This window comes from Lynx rufus, unplaced genomic scaffold, assembly GCF_022079265.1.
Source record: "Lynx rufus isolate CCGP_SWC_20201006 ecotype Redwood Valley unplaced genomic scaffold, mLynRuf1.p SCAF_15, whole genome shotgun sequence".
Classification (NCBI taxonomy): Eukaryota; Metazoa; Chordata; class Mammalia; order Carnivora; family Felidae; genus Lynx; species Lynx rufus.
The window spans coordinates 45,333,797-45,356,774 of record NW_025814829.1 but is presented as its reverse complement, the minus strand read 5'-3'; the positions used below and the strand labels follow the sequence as shown (position 1 = coordinate 45,356,774).

At 44.6% G+C, this 22,978-nt stretch overlaps 1 protein-coding gene across 1 annotated transcript in view; it reads left to right on the top strand.

Annotated features, from left to right (window-relative positions):
• The window catches only part of PAPPA2 (pappalysin 2), a 267,658-nt gene that overhangs the window by 17,927 nt on the left and 226,753 nt on the right, over window positions 1-22,978 (top strand). Inside the window, exon 2 of the mRNA XM_047077368.1 lies at window positions 17,143-18,214. Coding sequence (XP_046933324.1) covers window positions 17,143-18,214 — 1,072 coding nt within the window. The remainder of the gene's footprint in view (window positions 1-17,142; window positions 18,215-22,978) is intronic.

Below are 22,978 nucleotides of genomic sequence, written 5' to 3'. Positions count from 1 at the left end.
AAACTGGTGGAAAAGGGAGCTCTGAGCCTTTAGGGTCTGATCGGCATAATATTTGGGTTTTGTGGGCCTTTGCACCCTAGAAAGCTGTCAGGGTCTCTGTGGGTTAATTTGTAACCACACGGTAGAGGCAAAAACGTTCAGATAGTATTAAGTAAACATAGACAGTACGTGTTCATTGAGTGAATATGAGACGTGTTGGACGAGTACTTAATACTGTGATGTCTCGCTTTACGAAAACCTGATATGCAAACATCTGACCTTAGTTGACTGATAAGTTGGGAGGTTATTTTCATTGTACAAGGATCTTCTCCAAGCTTCCTTTGACTAAAGGCTCCTGCAGCGCCTCTGAATCAAGTATATATTTAACACCATTTAAACACTTCTTTGATTCTGTAAACCATACCTAGCGAATGAAATGGCAAAACAAATTTTTGAGAGAGATCTCAAAATTATTTATTTGGCAGAGGAAAGGAGAAACCAGGATATTGGTGTTGGTGCTCTTCAGTTGGAATTTTAAGAGTTCTCAGAGGGACCTTGATAGAAATGGGAGAAGATTGCAGAAACAGGGCGGAAGCCCCCAGCTGTGGGTGCCCCTGTGACTCTGTCTCTCCCAGGACTGGCCTGTGCAAGGTACTAAAGTGTCTTCTCAAAGACGAAGAGATTCAAAACACTCCAGGGGTGGGATTTCTGATCATTCTCTTAGCTTTTGCACAGCCTACCTTCTGCATTTGGAGGCTGTGATCCTTTCTCTTGGCTTGCTGGAATGCCAAGGACTTGCTTTCCTAGGGATGCCAGTCTGCATCCCTAGAATGTGTTCTGGCAGGCTGAGATGCGTCTGTTGTAGTCTAGGTGGGCTGCCGAGGGAAAAGGGGCCCAGCCCACACCCCTCCCGAGGCAGATGCTCATCGTGCAAACCAGCCTTTCCTCGTTCAGGCATTGATGGCATGTTCGCGGAATCCAGAATCACAGGACCAGCGGAGTGTGTGAATGAATGCTCGGGAAATTTCATACTGTTCATTCTCAAAGGTTATTAAAAGTGGTCGAAATTATGTTCCTCTCCCAAAAATCCATGTGTTTAAAATTACTAATTAGGAGACCGTTTTCTTTTTTTTTACTGGGAATGAGTAGATGTAAGGAACATTTCAGCACTTTTTAAACTTCCACTATTTATTTCTTTATGTGGGAGAAAAAGAATTTAAATGTCCTGAGATGTCCTGAGGTAATGATGATGTGGTCACATCATCTCACAACCCTGGCTGGCAGTCCCAGAAACGGGGGCTCCAGCTGAGTTATTTTCTGGGTCCTGACACTCTGGAACAAGGCAGAGGGAGAGCCACGATGGTGTCCACAGCCCATGTTCCTTGAGAGCAGCTCTGTAGGCCACTAAATGTGTGTCACCTCTGAGGCCTGACCTTCCGTCCGGAGCTCCATCGCAAGCAAAGAGGCCTCCTTCGTAGAAATACTGGCGAATGTGTCTCCATCTGCTCTCCATGCAGTGCCTGGGGGTGGAAACCACCTGCCAAGGAAGGTCTGTCTGATTGCCACAGTCCCGTGGACCCCAGGAATACGACACCCCTGCCTCCACCTGAATAAAAACCAAGGTACCAGATGCATGTCAAGCTCCCCTCCAGACACTGGTGCTCTGGAGCATGGCATAAGGAGAGCATGAAGAGAGTGCCCACCATTCAGGGGTCTCTGGAAAGGAGACAGTCAACCCCAAGATGCGTGTTTAATTGGAAGCCTGCCCCTTGGGCCACAGTCAGGAGGGTTAGCTAATCGGCTTCGTCCACAGAAAGACAAAGCTCCTGGGTCTGCTGCCTCTTGCTTTGTCCTACGGGTGGTAGCCGTTTAAGCACCCTTTCTCCCTTGGTACGGATCTGTGGGAGTCAGGATCATAAACTCACTGGCCACCAAAGCCTGACAATGTGTTCCCTGGCAACAGTGGCAGAAATCGGGACACCAGATAGGGGTATGTGTTTGGTGACACCATCATTACAGTCCCATGGGACCAGGGGACGCGAGCTCCCCTGACCTACGGAGCCAGGAGACCAAGGGGGCATCCCCTAGGCAGCAGCCGCAAAAATCAGGGCAACAGATGTGTCTAAAAGCTGCTTCCCGGGAGTTACTGGAGCTCGGGGCACAGTAAAGAGCAGCACTGAGAGAGCCCAGCCAGTCTGCATCCCTAGAATGCGTTCTGGCAGGCTGCGATGCGCGTGGTACGTTGGACACCTGCCCCTCTGGCCAGCACTTGAATGTCAGCAGATGGGCTTCCTTCACTTGAAGTCTGGGCAACATTGGCTGCATCTGAGCTGGACCCTGGGCAGGTGAGTCAGAGCGCACCGACTCTTCATGGATGGCTCTCAGATCGCTAGTCGTGTCTTGTCGGGACACAAGCCCCGTTGGTTTTCAGAGTTAGATGTTCTGGGGGGGGGGCTTGTCTCTCAAGCGTGTATCTTAAACGTTGGGGTACCCAGTGAGGGGCTGGAACCTTTCACTCCTCAGGGAGAACCTTTGGGCTTGAGTTCCCTCCTGGTTGTGGGTCACTATGCTGAGGATGGGGTTTGTGGTGAACCCGTCCCGGCCTCTCCTACCTGCTCGTTTGCCGGATGGATAGTCACCACTCAGCCAGGCTGTAGGTTTTTTATTTTTTTATTTTTTATTTATTTTTATTTTTATTTTTTTAATACGAAATTTCTTGTCAAATTGGTTTCCACACAACACCCAGTGCTCATCCCAACAGGCACCCTCCGCAATGCCCATCCCCCACGGCTTTAGGTTTTGTAAAGAAGTGGTTCCACATGTAGCTGCAGAGCTGGTGTGTCTATGGGAGGAAGTGAATTCAGGGTCTTCCTGTGTTGCCATCTTAGACGTTTGCTGAGTTTTACCTCCAGCTATCTTATTTTTGAAAATTTTATTTATTTACTCAGTTATTTATCTTTCAGTTTTATTGAGACGTAATTGACCTAAAGCACTATGTAAGTTTAAGGTCTACAGCATAATGAGTTGACTGTATATTATAAATTACCACAATACGTCTAGTTAACTTTCATCATCTCATATAGATACAAAAAAAAAAAAAAAAAAAGAAAGAAAAGAAAAACGGGGAAAAAAGGTTTTTTTCCCTTGTGATGGGAACTTTTAAGATCTATTCTCTTAGCGGGGCGCCTGGGTGGCGCAGTCGGTTAAGCGTCCGACTTCAGCCAGGTCACGATCTCGCGGTCCGTGAGTTCGAGCCCCGCGTCGGGCTCTGGGCTGATGGCTCAGAGCCTGGAGCCTGTTTCTGATTCTGTGTCTCCCTCTCTCTCTGCCCCTCCCCCGTTCATGCTCTGTCTCTCTCTGTCGCAAAAATAAATAAACGTTGAAAAAAAAAATTAAAAAAAAAAAAAGATCTATTCTCTTAGCAACTTTCAAATATACCTTACAGTGATGTGAGCTATAGTCATCATGTTGTGTGTTATTTTCCCAGTACTTAATTTAACTTACAACTGGACGTTTGTACCTTTTGACCCCCCCTTCATCCAATTCTCCCAGTCTCCCAAAAATGTTATTTCTGAAGGTAGAATAGTATTCTACCAAAAATATATTGTTTGGGTGGACTGTACTGTTTTTCTTATGTATATATATATATTTAATGCTTACTCATTTTTTGAGAGAGAGAGAAGACAGAGCACGACTGGGGGAGGGGCGGAGAGAGAGGGAGACACAGGATCCGAAGTGGGCTCCATACAGGCTCTGAGCTGTCAGCATAGAGCCCGACGTGGGGCTCGAACTCACGGACCTGATCATGACGTGAGCCGAAGTCGGACACTTAACCGACTGAGCCCCCAGGCACAGTCATGGATGAGGGTGGGAGTGGAGGAGCTTTATGTATCGAAGTCACTAGCTAGCTGAGCTCCATCCCTCACCCACTGCTGACAGAGGCCCGTTCTCAGAGATCGTGATCTGCTCTCCTTTAGAAGCCGGCTACTCGCGTAGTGTGGTGTGAAGGCCAGGAGCGTTGGCTTCATCTGGAAGCTGGTTGGAAATACAGAATATGAGGTGCCGCCCGGGTCCTACTGAATCAGAATCTGCATTTATTCGGGTCCCTGGGTTGTTCATACTCAAGTAAGTTGTTCAGTGAGATCTGAACAGCCCTGGACTAGAGTTGGCCTGTTAGGGGGTCTGTGGACCCTTTCAGCCTGAATTTGTAGGCAGACACTGTTGGTTAAAGGTAAAAGGTGGTGGTGTTTGGATTTAGCTCCCTTGCTAGCTGCTTTCTGAGGTCCTGTGCGGACCATGGCTTCTGAGGTTGCAAATGCCTTTGGATTCTTGTCCCCGACCACCTCACTCTGTGCTTCCCCGCTCTCTCCTCTCCCTGCCAAGCCGCTGCATTGACTCTCACCCCTGCCCGAGCGGTCTCTGGAAAGCCAGGGAAGCCCCCCATCCCGGTTCTGACCATCTTTGCGCACAGCGAGAGCGTGACTAAGAGGAAGAGTGGACTGCGAGAAGATGTTGACAAATGTGCTGGGAAGATGCTAGTGAAATGTTCCCAGGAGGATTTTCCCACTCTGGGCTCTAATTTATAAAAGCTTGGACTCACAGATAAAAAGCTGCGCCTAATCCCGTCTGGAAGGAAAGTTATCTAGAGCAGCTGAAAAACACCTCCCTGGGTTGCTTTTTTCACTTTCTCCTCTTCCTGCTGACATGGCCCTGCTGTCTGCCAGGTTGTGTGGTCCTTGATGAATGGCCTGTCTCCTCCTCCTTGGTCCTTTCTGTTCCCCTCATGGCCTCTCTGGGGGGGTAAGCTGTTGGGTAAGTAGTTCTGCAGAAGGCAGTAGATATACGTGTCGGGTGGCTGGGGGGCGGGTGGGGGCACAGGCCTAACATCCTGAGAAAAGACCTTGCCTTGTATCAGGTTGATTTATGGTCATGACCTAACCTGGCTCTGTTTTTTGCTCATTTTTCTCATAAAAACAAACTTGCACCATACAGCATGTTTTTTTAGTTACCAGAGCTGATGACACTGTGCATGACTCCTCTGTTTTGTTGAATAGAACTTCACCTTCCTGGAAGCTGATGGGCCTTCTGGGAGAAGCAGGACTCTCCCAACTCTTATTCTCCCAGAAGTGCAGAGAGAACTCTGCTGTGGGGCTTTCCTGAAAGTGACGTTCTGTGGCCATCCCTGTGCCAAGGGCAGGATTTCTGCCTGGGCCTTACCTTATCTTCCACCACCTTGGCTTGTGGTTGTAGTTAAACGATCCCTTCTGTGGGGCTCTGCCATGGACAGGTGCTCTCTCCAAAGTGGGGCTTTGCCCAAGAGAAGATGTCAGTCGGTTTTACTGCATGTGCTGTAACGCATCTGTTAGGAGCCACAAGGAAGCAGCGTATTCTGCGAAGGTTGGGGAAAAGACGTCTAGCGTCACGGGACGTACAGGCACTCACGGTTACATGGTGAAGAGAAAGCTCAGTCCCCGTTGTGTCATCCCTCTGGGTCACGTGCGGTTGTAGGGCTTTGGGGCCACACTGCCTATCTCCCCCCCACCCCCCACCCCCATCCCGGTGGCAAAGGTTTCTTCTCTGAGTCAAGACTCATGACTCAGTTTGACTTCCGGAACAGAGTCGGTGCAATGCGGGAACTACAACCCATTCCTCTCTTGACCCTGTGGGAAATTCATGGGTGTCCGAGACAGGCTCTTGCCCTCACGGCACCCTCAAATTGCTTGATGATGTAAAGAAAATAGCACAGTAGCATTCAGCTCCCTGAGCCGCTCTGTGGGGCGGTCAAGGAAGGCTTCACGGACAGGTGGAGCTCAGGCTGACTTCCAAAGGACATGCCCATGGGTGGGGGGCATTTCACAGGAAGGGAGCTATATGGCATTATTTATGGGGCTAGAACGTTGATGTCAGAAAATGACATGTTGACTGGAGAGTGGGGTTTAATTGGGGGCGTGTAAGAGAATGAATCTCTGTGCATCCTTCTCGGCACTGGGCCTGCATAGCCTCTCATAGCCTTTTTTTTTCTTTTCCATTTACTTCAACAGTCTGAAATAAGTTCACATAATGTTCTTGAAACACAGATACTCCTTTGTTTTGAAGAAAAGGGTATGAGATGCTCCTTTCCCCCTTTTGTCATTACCATAAAATAAGAATGCCAAGGACAGGTTGATTCCTGACAGTTCTCAGAAGATTTTTTTTTTTAATCTCACTTTATATTGACTTTTATAACTCCTGGAGTCGATGATACTTTCCTCATAATTATGATGCCAAGAGCACTGTGGAAACGTAACTCCCTCTGTCTGGTCAAAACCAACTGACGGAAGATCCCAGTAGGGGAGAGGGAAGATTTCTGGTGGATCCTTCTCCACCGGCGAGCGGGCAGAGCAGCTTGAGCAGATTGGTTGAGAGGTGGGGGCAGCTCCTACCTGGACCACCCACCTCCCTTTTCTGTTACATTCTCTTCTAATACAGGGTCCCCTTCCCCACTAATACCTAACGGGGAAACCAAGAAAAGGAGAAAGTGGGGGTGGAAGCGACTGGCTTGGAAGGGAGTTTTTAGTTAAAAAATTTTTTTTAAATGTTTATTTATTTTTGAGAGAGAATCTGAAGCAGGCTCCAGGCTCTGTCTACAGTGTCAGCACAGAGCCCGACACGGGGCTCGAACCCACAAACCACAAGATCATGAACTGCACCCGAGTACTGGCTGAGCCACCCAGGCGCCCCAGGGAGTTTTCCGTTGAGGGTTCTTTACGTGGGCCTCCCTTCCACCTTCAGTTGCTGTCCTGGCTTTGGGGTGAGAAACTCTGTGTTGCCTCAGGGTCCCCTAGAGTTGATGACTGAGTGTCATGTGTCACAGGAAGGCCTGTGGGACCACCCAGAAATCTTATAAAATTCAGCCAGCCCGTCTCTCAGCTTAGGTACTGGGCAACGTGGACATGTCAGGCAGCCGGCCAGTCTGTCTATCCTGCACGTGGTTTCTGGGGGTGGATGTTAGCCTCCACAGTCCTTTAAGACTGATCCCAGTCGCCTTCAGAGTGGTCCAAATCTTTGTTGCTGCCACGCCCACCAGCCTGTGTTGCTGGTCTTGCTTCAAAGCAGTAACTGGACACTTGTTTCTCAATATTTGAGATATTTTAGTATCGTGGGAAAAGCTGGGGCTTTTTGGTCAAACAGACGTGGTTTTGGTCCCCGTCTCTGGCCCTTCCTAGATGATAGACTGTGGATGATTTGCTTAACTTCTATGATCCTCAGGTTTTAGTCTGTAACTGAGGATCATAAAATCAGCACGTACACTTGTGGTAGGGTTTAACAGGGGTGGCGCACGGTAGGTCTTTCGTAAAAGGTAGTTGGGGTCTCTTTATTTCCTCTTGTCATAAGCAGCAGATCTCCTGAGCGCAAAGAAAGAACCTAAGGAATGCAGAGAAGCAGGATTGTTCCTCGACAGGGGCCACATTGAAAAACTTACCCATTAAACAGTTGTCTGTAACTCTTCAGCTATGATGTTTGCCACTATTAAAGTCTCTCACAATCACTCAGGGAGACTGTATCCCAGTTTGAAGAAGGCTTTTCTCCTTGATGGAAATGGATTCTATTAATACCAAACGCAATTTATAGTAATAGAGAACTGGATGCAAATGCTTTTTCCTGAAGACTCACATGGGTACGTAGCTCTGTTAAGATACCCATGGTCTCTACAAATGAGTTTTGGAGTTTACAGCAGAAATACAATGAATCGGATGTACTCCTCCAGTTTACTTTCCTTTTTCTCAAACCTTATGTTAAATACAAGGTACGGTGCCTGGACAATTGTCAATTTAGCAAACATTGATGCATAACGGGAGCCAGTTCTGAGCAAGAGCTGGAAGAATGATTCTTAAAGTTTTAAGATGACGTGGTCCAAATGTTTGGCCTCAGTACCACCACCATTTTTCAAGTTACATCATTCAATCTCATTTTTCCGACCCGTGGGCCATCCTAGTTCAGTCTGGTGTTGAGTGATTTCATAAATCATGCTGAACGACTTGGTCTCTCTGTTCCTCCCAAGAATGTGACTTTGATGAATAAACACCAGTTATAACACATTTGCTTTTATCACATATACATCCAAACTTGTAAAATCTCAGTGTTGCACAAGTTCAGAGTCGTACCATGTATAGTGTGTTGGCTTAGATTGGGTTGGTCTTATCAGCCTCCTCTCTGCTAGGCCGAGAAGAGAGAGGCCTGTTAAATGGGGATTTGGTCATTTTTCTTTTGAATCAAAGTCCATCTTGCTCCTACCTGGTGGAGTTAAGAAAGCGGGTCTGGTGTCCCTCCTGAAAACGTGTACACGAGCTTGCAGGCAGCTCTGTGATCCCCTTTGTGGCCAAAGGGGCTGAACAGCAGATCTGAGGTGGACAAATTGTGCTGAACTGGCACGGTTGGTTACTGGATGCTTAAAGTGGATAGGCATTTTAAGGCTCAAAATCCAAAGTGGAGGCAACATTTATCCTTTATTTTTTTTAAGACTTAATATTTTTTGAAGTTTTAGGTATACAATAAAATTTTAGAGGAAGATACAGAGATTTCCCATATGTCTTCTGCCCTGACCATGCATGGGCTTTACCATGATTGATGTCACTCACCAGCATGGTACAGCATGGTACATTTTATTTTTTTACCAAGAATGAACCTATATTGACACAGCATCATCACCAGTCCAGAGTTTACTTAAGGGTCACCCTTTGTATTGCAAATTCTTTGGGTTTGGACCAAGTAAAATGACATATATCCATCATGATAACATCACACAGATTATCTTCATTGCCCTAAAAATCTTCTCCGCTCTGCCCGTTCATGTGTCTCCCCTGACCCCTGGCAATCACTGATCTTCTTAATATCTTCATAGTTTTGCCTTTTCCAGAATGTCATGTAGTTGGAATCATGCTGTATATAGATTATTAGATTGGCTTCTTTGACTTTGTAATATGCATTTATGCTTCCTCCATGTTTTTTTTTTTTTTTCATGGCTAGGTAGCTCATTTCTTTTTAGTGCTGAATAACATCCCATTGTCTGTCTACACCACAGTTAATTTATCTACTTACCTACTCAAGGACATCTTGGTTGCTCTCAAGATTTGGCAATTATGAATAAAGCTGCTCCAAACATCTGTGTGCAGGTTTTTGTGTGAACAGAGTTTTCAGTTCCTTTGGGTAAATATCAAAGAGTGTGATTTCTTGATCATATGATAAGAATATGTTTAATTTTTCTTTTTTTTTGAATTTTTTTTAACATTTATTTACTTTTGAGACAGAGAGAGACAGAGCATGAATGGGGGCAGGGTCAGAGAGAGAGACACAGAATCAGAAGCAGGCTCCAGGCTCTGAGCTGTCAGCACAGAGCCCAACGCGAGGCTCGAACTCGTGAACCACGAGATCATGACCTGAGCTGAAGTCGGACACTTAACCGACTGAGCCCCCTAGCCGCCCCTGTTTAATTTTTCAAGAAGCCACCAAACTGTCCTCCAAAGCAGCTGTGCCATTTTGCATTTTCACCAGCAACATGGGAGAGTTCCTGTTGTTCCAGATGTTCCTAGCATTTGGTGTCCGTGTTCTGGATTTTGGCTCTTCTACGATGTGTGTGGTGTTATCTCGTGGCTTCAGTTTGCCTTTCCCTGATGACAGATGATGTGGAGTATCTTTCCATATGCCTGTTTACCATTTGTAGGTCTTTGGTGAGTTATCTCTTATGATCTTTGGCCCACTTTGAAATTGGGTTGTTTCTGTCATTACTGTTAAGCTTTACAAGTTCTTTGTGTGTCCTGGAGCAGAGTCCTTTATCAGATGTGACCTTTGCAAGTATTCTTTCCCAGCCTGTGACTTGTTTTCTCATTGGTTTGATACTGTCTTTAGCAGTGCAATAGTTTTTATATTTATTTTTAATCGAGTCTTGCTGATAAACTATTTCTTTCGTGGATCATGTTTTGGTGTTGCAGCTAAAAAAGTCATCACCAAATCCACGGTCGTCTAGGTTTTCTCCTGTTATCATCCAGGATTTTTATAGTTTTACATTTTGCGTGTCGGTCTATGATCCGTTTTGAGTTAATTTTGGTAAAGACTCTAAGGTCTGTGTCTAGCTTTATATTTTTGCATGTGGACTCATTGATCCAGCACTGTTTGTCGAAGAGACTGTCTTTGCTCTCTTGTATTGCTTTTGCTCCTGGTCAAAGATCAGTTGACTCAATTTATGTGGGTGTATTTCTGGGCTTCCTGTCTTGTTTCAATGATCTGTAGGTCTACTCTTTCACTAATACCACACTGTCTTGATTACTGTGGCTTTATAGTACGTCTTGAAGTGACCTTTCCTCCTTTTAAGTGATAAGAAGATCAGATCACCAGCAAAGCACACACATCTACTTTACTAGTCAGAGGGAGAAGGAGACACTTGGCAGCTTGTGTCTGTTTTCCTTGTCGGTCTTTACTGTGGTGGAACTGGCTCAGACGGGCTCACCAGAACCAACAGCACACACTGAAAAGGAAAACAATACAAGACCACGACACCTCAGCTCTAGTGTATTCTCTGCACCCAGCCTGACACCCGACTTCTCAGAGCCTCAGTATCTTCATCTGTACAATGAGGTGACCATTATCCTGCCAAGCTCATAAGACGGCTTTATCGTTTGAATGATAGTTACACCAGATTGCTTTGGAAAGCTCAAATATAAATCGGAGTTACCTTTTTTTTTTTTTTTAATGTTTACTTATTTATTTTGAGAGAGAGAGAGGGAGAGAGAGAGAATCCCGAGCAGGCTCCACCCTGTCAGCGCAGAGTCCAAAGTGGGGCTTGACCTCACAAACCGTGAGATCGTGACCTGAGCCCAAGTCAAGAGTCGGGATGCTTAACTGCCGGACCCACCCATGTGCCCCAAATGGGAGATATCTTTACATGCTAAGAAGTAAGAGAAAAAACACAAAAAGAACACCGCATCCCAATTTAGAAGACTCAGCTGAAGTGGATATTTGATATAAGGAATTTTACAGTAAATGCTTCTGGGTGAATGGTCATGACCTTCGCTCTGGGAATGTCTGAACTTCCACCTTGGAGTTCCTTGGCTTTAGGTCTCCCTAACCTTTTCAGACAATCCGACTGTGAACAGAGTACCCCTAGTTTCATTAGGCAGATTTGGATACAATCAAATTATTAACAAGGTGGGTCAGTGCTAGAAAGCTGCCATTTAATAACTTCAGGGAGAATTTCTGCCATATCATCTCCATATTTTAATAAAGAGGTTCTTTTGCTGTTCACATGACTATACTTCTAACCGTCAGCATATCTCACTGTAGTTCCTTATTTAAGGCTTATCTCTCGCACTGTACCGAATGCTCCATGATGTCAAATAACCATTTGACCACTAGAAATCCCCAGCACAAATACTGAGATTGGCAGCTAGTACTGGTTCATAAATATCTCCTGCGCAAGGGCGTGGGCAGACTGACTACACGGAACTCTTGTAGCGTTCATGTATTTCTTGTGCGACAGTTGTCCATCTGCAAGCTTTGGAAAGTTCCTTAACTGCAGTTGGACCAAGTGTGCAGGGCAAGGCCAGCCATGGGGTGTTTCATGCTGCCTCTCCTCTGTGTGCTCTCGGGATATCAGAGGCATTTGGCAGCAGTAGGGAAATCTTCAGCTAGTCCCTAATTTCCTCAGTCCAAGCCCCTTACTGTGTTATGCACGACCTGCTTTGACCTGTTTCCACCCCTGTTGCCTTCCGTCTTGCTGTCCCCACTGTGTAGAGTGATCCATAATTCTTTTTCCTGGCCAACTCTTCCCCACTCTTCAAAGGCAGGTATCAGTCTTCTCCCCTTAGGAGACTGGACTGTATGAGATCAGGCTCTGTCTTCACTCACCTATGTATTCCTTGATCTTAAGTCCTGATAGGTTGAAGTCACCTCATAATATTTCCAATCACCCATGACACTAAAAATCCTCAAGGGCAAAGACTGCTTTTTCTTCCAAAGCTGAAATGAGTTACTATGTCTGGCATGAATGGGATGGTCAGTAAATGTTTGATGAATGGAAATGACTAATTCCAAGTGAAATTTCATTTTCCACAAGGAGCAAGACAGTGAGATGAAATGCGAATCCAGTGTGGTTTAATAGGGTGACGGTCCTTCAAGTGACCAAGACGATCCTCTCCCCACCAGCTAGGGCTGAAGCATGGAGCTTCAAGTTACAGATTCAGAGGTGAGGTTACGTCTGTGTTTGAGCAGAGGCTTCAATCTCAGCCTAACTGTACTGGTTTATTCAGTCCCAAGAGATAAGAGAATCATACTTTTCTATCCATGTCCTCTACATTGGAGGAAGGGATGATTATTAATATGGACTATAGACAATGTGGGAGGATAGAAATATTTGCTTACTTTGGCCTTGGGAATTTTGAAAATCCTCACAAGGAAGGACTCAAGATTTTATGAAAGAAGTTGGGGCTGATGGCAGTGATTATCAGGGAGACGTTAGCCACAGTGCCACAGTTTCTTCTTTTGGAGTAATAGATCTTTCACTGGGAGTGGGGGATATTTATTTTCATTTCAGTAGTCTTAAATATGAGTTTTATTACGAAAAAAGCCCCAATTAATTATCAGTTCCTCGACAATCAATTAGCCACGGTCGCTGTCAGTATCATATCTGTGCACTATTCCTAACAAGCCCTTATTTTTTTCAGCTGCCTCTCATTCCATTCGTTTGCTGAATTAATGAGCAAGTATGTACGATGGTTGTACAGGTTGTACCCAAACGCCTGATCACATGCGATTCTTAAATAAATGGCTTAAAGCAGCTTCAGACGAGCTTTCCGCTTTCATGTCTGATTTAACTTACCATTGATAACCGTCTTTCCAATCCCAACTTCTGTCTTCTGCATTTCCATACATGAGGCAGCAGTGAGAAGACGGGCTTCTTTTGTAAATACGTTGGGTAGCAGAAGCTGTCAGCATAGGTTTGCAAGAACCTGTATCTGTAAAAGTTTCACATGTGGTTCTGATCCGCAGCTATGGCTGATAACATTGGTGTCTTAGTTTGGGTTGCTGAAACAAATACACCATCGACTAGGTGGCTTAAAGAAAAGCAATTTTTTTCTCACGGTTCTGGCGGCTGGCAAGTGTAAAATCATGACGCCAGCAGATTCAGTGTCTGGTAAAATCCTCTAAGTGGTTTGCAGGTGACCCTTCCTTGTGTCCTCACGTGGCAGGGGGCTAGCTCTCTTCCACTTCTTGGAAGGACACTAATCCAAGGGCTCCTGGGGGGCTCAGTCAGTTAAGCATCCAACGTCAGCTTGCAGTTCGTGAGTTCGAGCCCCGCGTCGGGCTCTGTGCTGACACCTTGGAGTCTGGAGCCCGCTTCGGATTCTGTGTTTCTCTCTCTCTCTTGGCCCCTCCCCTACTCATGCTCTCTCTCTCTGTGTCTCTCAAAACAAGTAAACATTTAAAAAAAACAGGAAAAATAAAAATAAAATGCAGTCATCTAAGCACCGAGTGAGGTTTCTCATACGCTACTTGGACATCTTATTAAATTAGAGAGCAAAGGATAATTACTTTGGTAATCATTTAAAAAGTAATACTTGCATCATATTTGCTACAGCTCCCAACGAAAATGACTATTTTAGTGCTTTTGTTGAATAAATCTTTTCTAATATAATTACTAACACTTGGATTAATCAGATCTAGACTAGTATGACAAAATTACATCTTCTGTGTCATTCTCAAGAGGTTAGAAATATCATTTTAGACACACTATTAATAATTTTATAGCTTCCTATGAGATAAATAAGTAGAAACAATTATTTTATTGATGCTAAAATGGAAGTTCTAAGAACAGTAAATAAAAGTGTTCAAAATTGCAACTAGATGCCAAATGTAAATTGTCTGTTAATTGATATATGAAGCCTAATAATTTATACCTCAACTCACATATAGACAGACCTTGACTTATATTGGTTCAACTTATGATTTTTTTTTAAAGTTTATTTATTTATTTTGAGAGAGAAAGAGAGAGAGCAAGGGAAGGGCAGAGAGAGGGAGAGACAGAGTCCCAGGCAGACTCTGGGCCGACAGCCCCAACACGGGGCTCTAAGTCACGAACCATGAGATCACGACCTGAGCTGAGATAAAGAGTCGAAAGCTTAACCACCTGAGCTGCCCAGGCACCCCTCAACTTATGATTCTTTGACTTTATGACGTTGTGAAAGTGACACACATTCAGTAGAAACTACTTTTTGAATACTGAATTTGGAGCTTTTCTCGGGCTGGCAGTAGATGGTCCAATACTCTCTCGTGATGCTGGGTGGCAGGGATGTGGCTCCAGTGAGCCACATGCTCACAAGGGTAAACAGCTAATACTCTTCCAGCCAGTCTGTATCCATATGACCATTCTGTGTTTCACTGGCAGTGCGGTATTCAATAAGTTTCACGAGGTATTTGACACTCTATTGTAAAATAGTCGTTGTGTTAGATGATTTTGCTCAAGTGTAGGCTAATGTAGGTGTTCTGAGATGGGGGGGGCGAGGCTAGGCTAAGCTGTGATGTTCAGTAGGGCAGGTACGTTAAATGCATTTTCAACTTAGGATTAGTTGATAAAGAAGTAACTCCGTCATAAGTCAAGAAAGATCTGTAGACACATCTATTTATGTGCAACAAATATGAAATAGCCTCTCCAATTCTTCCTCTTTTTTTTTTTTTTAATTTTTTTTTTCAACGTTTATTTATTTTTGGGACAGAGAGAGACAGAGCATGAACGGGGGAGGGGCAGAGAGAGAGGGAGACACAGAATCGGAAACAGGCTCCAGGCTCTGAGCCGTCAGCCCAGAGCCCGACGCAGGGCTCGAACTCACGGACCGCAAGATCGTGACCTGGCTGAAGTCGGACGCTTAACCGACTGCGCCACCCAGGCGCCCCTCTCCAATTCTTCCTCTTAAAAGCCAGCAGATATTTGCTAGTCGAGAGATTAGTAACTCTATGGTCCTGATATTAAATATTAAGTATTGTAGTACATTTGTTCATAGGTCAGGAGATGGACATAATTAAGGCTAAATGTATTTATCAAAATAAGTTAACCAAATTGAAACTCTGAAGCAGGGAGCTTACTATTGACCTCACTAGATTTGTATGCCCTGTTGGAAGTCTACCCCATACAAGAATCTGTTAATGTAGGAGCTCTTATGCTCCTTTACCAGACAGACCTCAGTGTGAAAACAATACCCTCCTCAATGAATAAAACTGGAACATCATCATTGCATTATACCTAGTCCTCACCAGGACTTCAAAGTCTAACTGTTAGCATTGCTTTTGTTAAAAAGAATGTCTTGTTTACTTTTATTTTTATTTTTATTAATTTTTAAATGTTTGTTTTTGAGAGAGAGAGAGAGAGAGAGAGAGAGAGAGCGAGCAAGGGAGGGGCAGAAAGAGAGGGAGACCCAGAATCCGAAGCAGGCTCCAGGCTCCGAGCTGTCAGCACAGAGCCCGATGCAAGGCTTGAACTCACGGACCGTGAGATCATGACCTGAAGTCAGACGCTTAACCAACTGAGCCACTCTGACTCTGTCTTGTTATTTTTACTCATTTTTATTTTATTCTATTTTATTTTTTTAGATCACAAGTTACTGATTTATACTAGAGACAGAAGAAAAAATTTTCTAGCATTTATGAAAAAGTAGCGACTTTTACGAACACTTGACTGGAATCAGAACAGGAGGCCTCATGGCTTTTAAGTCCTGACTCTCCATAGAGAACTACTGTTTGGGTTGGATTGTATAGGAGCTCAGGGTAAGAAATGCGATTCTTATAACCAGGTTGGGGGAGAACAACTTGTGCTGTTAGCCTCAGATATGTGATCCAAAGGCTAGCAGACTTCTTCATCATTTATTCATTTTTTTTTAAACATTTTTTTTGAATGCGTATTTATTTTTGAGAGAGAGAGAGAACACAAGCAGAGGTTGGGGCAGAGAGAGCAGGAGACACAGAATCCAAAGTACGCTCCAGACTCTGAGCTGTCAGCACAGAGCCTGATGCAGGGCTTGAACTCATGAACTGAGAGATCATGACCTGAACTGAAGTCAGATGCTGAACCAACTGAGCCACCGAGGCGCCCCTCATTTATTCATTATTTAAAGAAATGTTTATTAAGCATTTCTTACGTGAATATACTGCCTCTGTGTAACTTACAAGTAAAGTTTGCTCCCAAGACTCTACCTACATACTAGTAGTAGAAGAGGTGCTGGGAAGGGATGGTGGGTTCGTAACTGCAGATGGGTTGCTGGGAATATTCAAGGCGTCCAAATTGCCTTCGGGATTCCTCTTTTATATGTGGTTGTGTTCTGTCTGACTCCTTTTTCCTGCTTCCAACACATTGACGATCTAGCTGTCTCCAAGCATCCCCCTCTTTGTTTATTCAGTAAGTAAGGCGGTCAAGTAGTGTGTGGTGTGGAACTTCATCTTCATTTATCCTGTAGAGTTTCACTTCTGTACTGTGGTGGGCATCACCGGTTATAGAACAATCATTCTTATAACTGCCTTGACTGTTCTTTTCGGTCTGGGACTGCAGGGCAGTGCAGAAGCTGGGGAACACTTGTTCACTGTGGATGGGTGTCCTTGCACTAGAGGGGATAGTGGGCTAGGAATGATGTCTGTTACAGTGTTCTCTGAGAGACTTCCCGGTTCACCAACTCCTTCCTGTCCCCTGTGAGAATCATCATTTCAGTATTCAAATGAGAACAAAGGACCTTTTGAGGGAGTGGGAGATGACCATATTTCCTAGAAACTGTGACTGCCCCCACCCTGTGGCTTCTGGGGAAGTGGGGGGAAGATGTGGACTCAGCACGAGGAACATTTGTGACAAATTCTAGAGCACATTTATCACTTGCATTAGACATCGTCTTTTTCGCTTCTATTCTGATGACTGAAAAATACCAGAATGAGTTAAATTGGATCAAATCTCAAGTCAGATTCCTTCTGGGGAACGAAGTTGCCAGAGTGGCCTGCTCTGGGTTACTAGATAGGCATCTCAGGTGGGGAATCTGTATCACTTATTTTTTTCCCCCTAAAAACCTACATTCTTGCTATTTATATGGGTTTTCTTCTCCCTTTCTCCATCCCCTTTGTATCTGGTATTTCTCCCCTCGATTCTTCCTTCTTTCCCAGGTGTGTTTGATAACTGCTCCCACACTGTCAGTGACAAGGGCTGGGCCCTAGGGATCCGCTCAGGGAAGGACATAGGAAGGCGAGACGCTCGCTTCTTCTTCTCCCTTCGCACCGACCGTGTGAAGAAAGCCACCATTGTGACTGGCAACAGTCGCTACCAACCAGGCACATGGACACACGTGGCAGCCACCTATGACGGACATCGTATGGCTCTGTATGTGGATGGCACTCGGGTGGCCAGTAGCCCAGAGCAATCTGGTCCCCTGAACAGCCCCTTCATGGCATCCTGTCGCTCTTTGCTTCTGGGGGGGGATAGCTCTGAGGACGGCCGCTATTTTCGTGGACACCTGGGCACCCTGGTCTTCTGGTCGACCGCCCTCCCGCAAAGCCATCTCCGGCACAGTCCTCAGCGTCCAGCTGGAGTGGAAGAATTGGCCTCCCTCATCCTGACAGCCAGTTTTGAGCCCTTGGAAGAACAGTGGGCCCCCTTTAGAGATGGGGAGTTCCCACGGCGTGAGGTTCTGCATGGCTTTGAGCCTGAGCCTGAGATTGTGTCACCTCTGAAGCCCCCACTCTGTGGACGGACGGCTTGTGACAACGTGGAACTGATCTCCCACTACAACGGGCACCGGCCCCTCCAGGGAGAGAAGGTGATCCGCTACCGAGTGGTAAACATCTGTGACGATGAGGGCCTGAACCCCACCGTGAGCGAGGAGCAGATCAGCCGGCAGCACAAGGCGCTGAACCATGCCTTCAGCCGCTACAACATCAGCTGGCAGCTGAGCGTCCACCAGGTCCACAACTCCACCCTGCGCCACCGGGTTGTGCTTGTGAACTGCGAGCCCAGCAAGATTGGCAATGACCACTGTGACCCTGAGTGTGAGCACCCACTCACAGGCTATGACGGGGGCGACTGCCGCCTACATGGCCGGTGCTACTCCTGGAACCGCAGGGACGGGCTCTGCCACGTGGAGTGCAACAACATGCTGAACGACTTTGACGACGGGGACTGCTGCGACCCCGAGGTGGCCGATGTGCACAAGACCTGCTTTGACCCCGACTCACCCAAGAGGTAAGGGACTGGGGCTTGGGGTGTCCTGCTCATGGGATGCATTTCTCGCATTACACATCCCACCGGACGTTAATGATTGCGTTTTTGCGAAGTACTAGGTGTCAGGTAATTAGGGACACAGGGATGGCGAGGACAACCGACAGCCCTCCCAGAACTCGTTTTCTGTGGAGCAGACGACATGTGCATGGTGTAAAGTGTGCCCAAAGGTGTACACACCAGCTGTTTGAGGCGCAGGAAAGCCAAACAACTTAGTCTACCCGAGGAAGCGAGGGGATCTGCAGAGAGTGAATAAGGTAAACTTCGGTAGACACCAGTCAGCACCAACCATCCACGATCGTTCTTCCTGTAGTCTTAGGCTCCCAAGACAGTAACAGAGATCCGGGAAGAGGTCTCATGTGCGTGTAGTCTCTGGTGCAGCTTGAACAGTTGAGCAGCCTCAGGGCCATAAGACACCCCACAACCAACGCCACGTCTCCTTAAGGCGACCACAGTCTTCCTCTGTTCCCCATCAGATTCCATTCCCCACACAACATCCAGAAAGAGCCTTTGTGAAAGGTGGATCGGAACCCATTACTCCCCTTCTTAATTTCTTTGTCCCCACTCTACTTAGAATAGGATCCGGATTCCCCACCTGGCTCACGGGCTCTGCTACAACCTGACCCCTGCCTACTCGCCTAGCTTCTTCCCCCAGCCACACTCACCATCCTCACTGCACAGCCACCCTGACTCTCTCCCGTGCCTGCTGAATGGATCAAGCTTGTTTTCACCCCAGGGCTTTTCATTTTCTTGGAATCCTCTTTCCCCTGATCTTCCTTGGGTGGATTTTCTCTTGTCATTTCAATATCGACTTAAATGGCACCTCCTGGAGAGGACTTTCCTGATTTCCCCTCATTTAAGTAAGCTGTTCAGTCACTATTATATCGACTAATTTAATTCTGTATGTCACACTCATCCCTTCTTATGTTTTTCTTATGTTAGTTTGTCTCTCCTTTGCTTGAAATATCAGCTCCGTGAGATCAGGGCCCTTGTTAACCACTACAGACCTCGTGCCTAGAACAGCCCTGACATACAGTTGTTTGTCTCATGTTTATTTTAATGAATTAATGGATTTGATGTATCTTCTGTTGTGAGACAGAAGTCAATATGAGGATTTCCATTTGATGGTCAATGCAGGGGTTGGTGAGTGTTACAGGGAGGTAAGAAAGGAGGGAGGGAGGTGGTAAACTTGTTAATTGGTGTATGTGGGCAGGGCTTCCTCATTACATAACTGGTACCTTTGTACAAATTATGAAAAGGCTCACATCTGAACTAGGGTGTAGTGTTGGTGAAAGGTGGGAAGAGTGGGTCTCAGCTCCCACCCAATACCTGAATGGCTGCCTTTGTGTTTGTTGGCCACGATTTGCAGAGTAATTCATGGTAGCCCTGTGTGGGGGCAGTCAGTTAACACCGATTAGTAGGTCGGCTTGTAGTTGAGGCATGTGATATCAAATATTGAGTATAAAATTCAGAATCGGGACACAGTTGAATTCTAGAGCCCTTGCTCCGCTAGCTATATAAACTGTGCAAGTCACTTTCTGAAACTCCGATGTCTTGTCCATAAAAAAGAGCATGATTGCAGTGATACTTTGCCTTACCTATATCCTCGGGCTATTTGGTGAGTCAGATGAAATCAGGGATAGAGAAGTGCTTTGGTGACTGAAGTTTTCAGTGTTAAAAAACTGTCCTAATCTAACATTAGTTATTATTGTCATAATTAGACCTGACAGATGGGAAGCCTTTATTTATATAGTAATAATAAGGGGAATTGATCACATTCCCAGAAATACTCACATAAGAAAGATTCTGTTTGGGTTTGGTTTTTAGATTTTGATAACCTTAAGCAGAAGCTAAACCTCACTAATGACAGTGGTTTCCAACTCTCTGGAGAGACGGAGAAATCTGGCTTGTTCTCATTTTTCCTCCTCACTCACTGATTACAGCAACCCACTGTCATGACTGAGAGCGTTATTCCAGGTACCGGACGTCATTCTTGAGTGTCCCTTTATGTCTCTGAACACCTACAGCCACTACCCTTAACTAGGTGTTTATAACGTATTCCTCTTACTGCTGCAGAGTTGCCATGGCAACTGATCTCTTTCTAGCTCTAGACCCAGACATGTTTCAGACCTCCTTATCCCGACATGCAAAATTCACTTTGTGGAATAAAAGGAACTGTTTGTGCCTTTTTGATAGTTAAAAATATTTAAATCAAAGTAATACATGCTCATGGATACAAAACCAAATTGTACTAGAAAACATAGGGATGACAGCCCCCTGCCTAATTTTTCCCATCTTTCTCTCCCCTCTAGCCTTGCTCCCATATTTGATTATTTTACCTGTCTCTTTTGGTACTTACCTCTGTACCTCCAAATATTGTATTTATATTACTTGATTCATTGGCTTTAAACATTGTGCATTAGCTTTCTCTTATGATAAAGAGGAGACTTTGACTCTTATATTGTCTCCTTCTTCTCCCCTCCATATTTCCAATATAGTTCTTTTACTATCTTTAGTTGAATCAGTTATATATATTTACAACATCATGGCTATGATTTCTTTCTTTTTATCTCTTTTCTTTCTTTTCTTTTCTTTCTTTCTTTCTTTCTTTCTTTCTTTCTTTCTTTCTTTCTTTCTTTTGCTGTAGAACAAACTATGATTCTATTATTATATTTCCTTTCTGGCATAGCTTCCTTCCCCAACCCCCCCTCCCCCCGCCGCCACCCTACCTGTTGAGTCTCTCTTTTTTTTCCCTTTCTTCCTTCCATCATTTTTAAAAATATTTTTTAAGTTTATTTATTTATTGTGTGAGAGAGAATGAGAGTGAGTGAGCAGGTCAGGGGCAGAGAGAGAGGGAGAGAGAGAAAATCCCAAGCAGGCTCCACGCAGTCAGCTCAAAAACCGATGCAGGGCTCGAACCCACAAACCATCAGATCATGACCTGAGTGGAAACCGAGATTTGGACGCTTCACCAACTGAGCTACCCAGGTGACCCTTCCATCATTTTTGATAGTCTCAATTATCTTATCAACTAATCTATATAATGTTTTTTGTTTTTTGTTTTTTTTTACACTCTTCTGGAGCTCTTCCTTCTAGGTTATTCTATTTTTCTCTCTCTTCCAATCTTTACCAGTTATCTAAGTCTGCTACACAGTTGTCATCTCAGAAATGCTCTTTGCTGCTTTTTGGATTGGAGCCACCATGTCCCAATTACCTTACCTTACCAGACATTTAACTTACAATCTTCTTTTCCTGGAAAATATCCTTAAGTAACTTTCTAAGAAAGAATGTTTTAGGTAACTTTTTTCTGAAAAACATTTCTTGAAGTGTTTTCGTTTTGCCTTTACACAAAATCAATAGGTTTGCCTTGGGGTAAAATTTTGGGTCAGAAAACCTTTCCTCTCAGGTTTTTGAAAAAAAATTCATTAGCTGCCTCTTGTTTCTCTTTTCATAATGGTGTGTCTTTTTAGAGGTGGAATTGTTGTTTCCTTTTAAAAGTTGTTTAGAATCTTAGCCTTGTCACTTGAGGGATTTTATGGTATTTTAAACAATTTTTCTTCAGTTGAGCGCTCAGTGGTCTTTTTGATCTGGGCACTTAGGCCCTTACCTCTGGCAAATTTTGTCAAATTATTACATTGATACTGCTTTATTCGGTTTCCTCTGTCCTCTTTTTTCCCCCCTTGAAACTCCTGAGGATGAATCTTCTGAATCTATTCTCTGTCTTTTTTCTCTCATATGTTGTAACTGTTCTTTTGTTCTTTTTTTTTTTGGAGATTTCCTTTAGTTTATCTTCCAGCTCTTCTGTTGAATTTTTTATTTTAGCAATCATATTTTTAAGACCTTCTTATTCTTTTGACTTTCTATTTTAATCCATTTTTATTTTAAGGATGCAATTTTTTTTGAGGCTGAAAATAAGATTTATTGTGATTCTTTTTTCCCCGTGCACTCTATCTGATTCATGGTAGTCAACTTTTATCTGCTCCCCCCCCCCCTAGTTTATATCTGTCTTTCATGCTGGTAGATTTCCTCAAATGTCTAGTGCTTGTTCACAATAGGAACCACACTTTTGGATCTTTACTTATCATGATCTAAAAAAGGATAATTAGCTCTGAATTTCTTCTTTTGGAGGAAGAAATCTGCATAGTGGAGAGGAGAACTTCTCTTTTCCAACTCCCTTATGTTTATTTCACATAAAGACTTTTCTTCCCTCTATCCTCTGCCTTGTATTCCTTATGCTGAATTTTATTATTAAAAATATTGAGTGTCTTTAATGACTCTTATTGGAAAGAGCCATATTTTGAAAAACAATTAATCAAGGTCCTGTGATGTGCCAGACACAATGAGCTAAGCAGAGGAACAAATATAAAGAATACATAAAGAGTAGGTGCTAACAACTTAGTGGAGAGTTTTAGTAATTTTGTCAAAATTCCCTGGATTTAATTTATCAAAATTAAAAGCAGGCCAAGGCACTAAAAGCAGAATATGGAGGGGCGCCTGGGTGGCTCAGTCTGTTAAGCATCTGACTCTTGATTTCAGCTCAGGTCATGATCTTGCAGTTTCGTGGGTTTGAGCCCTGCATTGGGCTCTGCTCAGGCAGTGTGGAGCCTGCTTGGGATTCTCCCTCTCCCTCTCTCTCTGCCCCTTCTTCACTCATGCTATCTCTGTCTCTCTCAAAAGAAATAAATAAAACTTAAAAAAAAAAGCAGAATATGGGGTGCAGACTGCTTT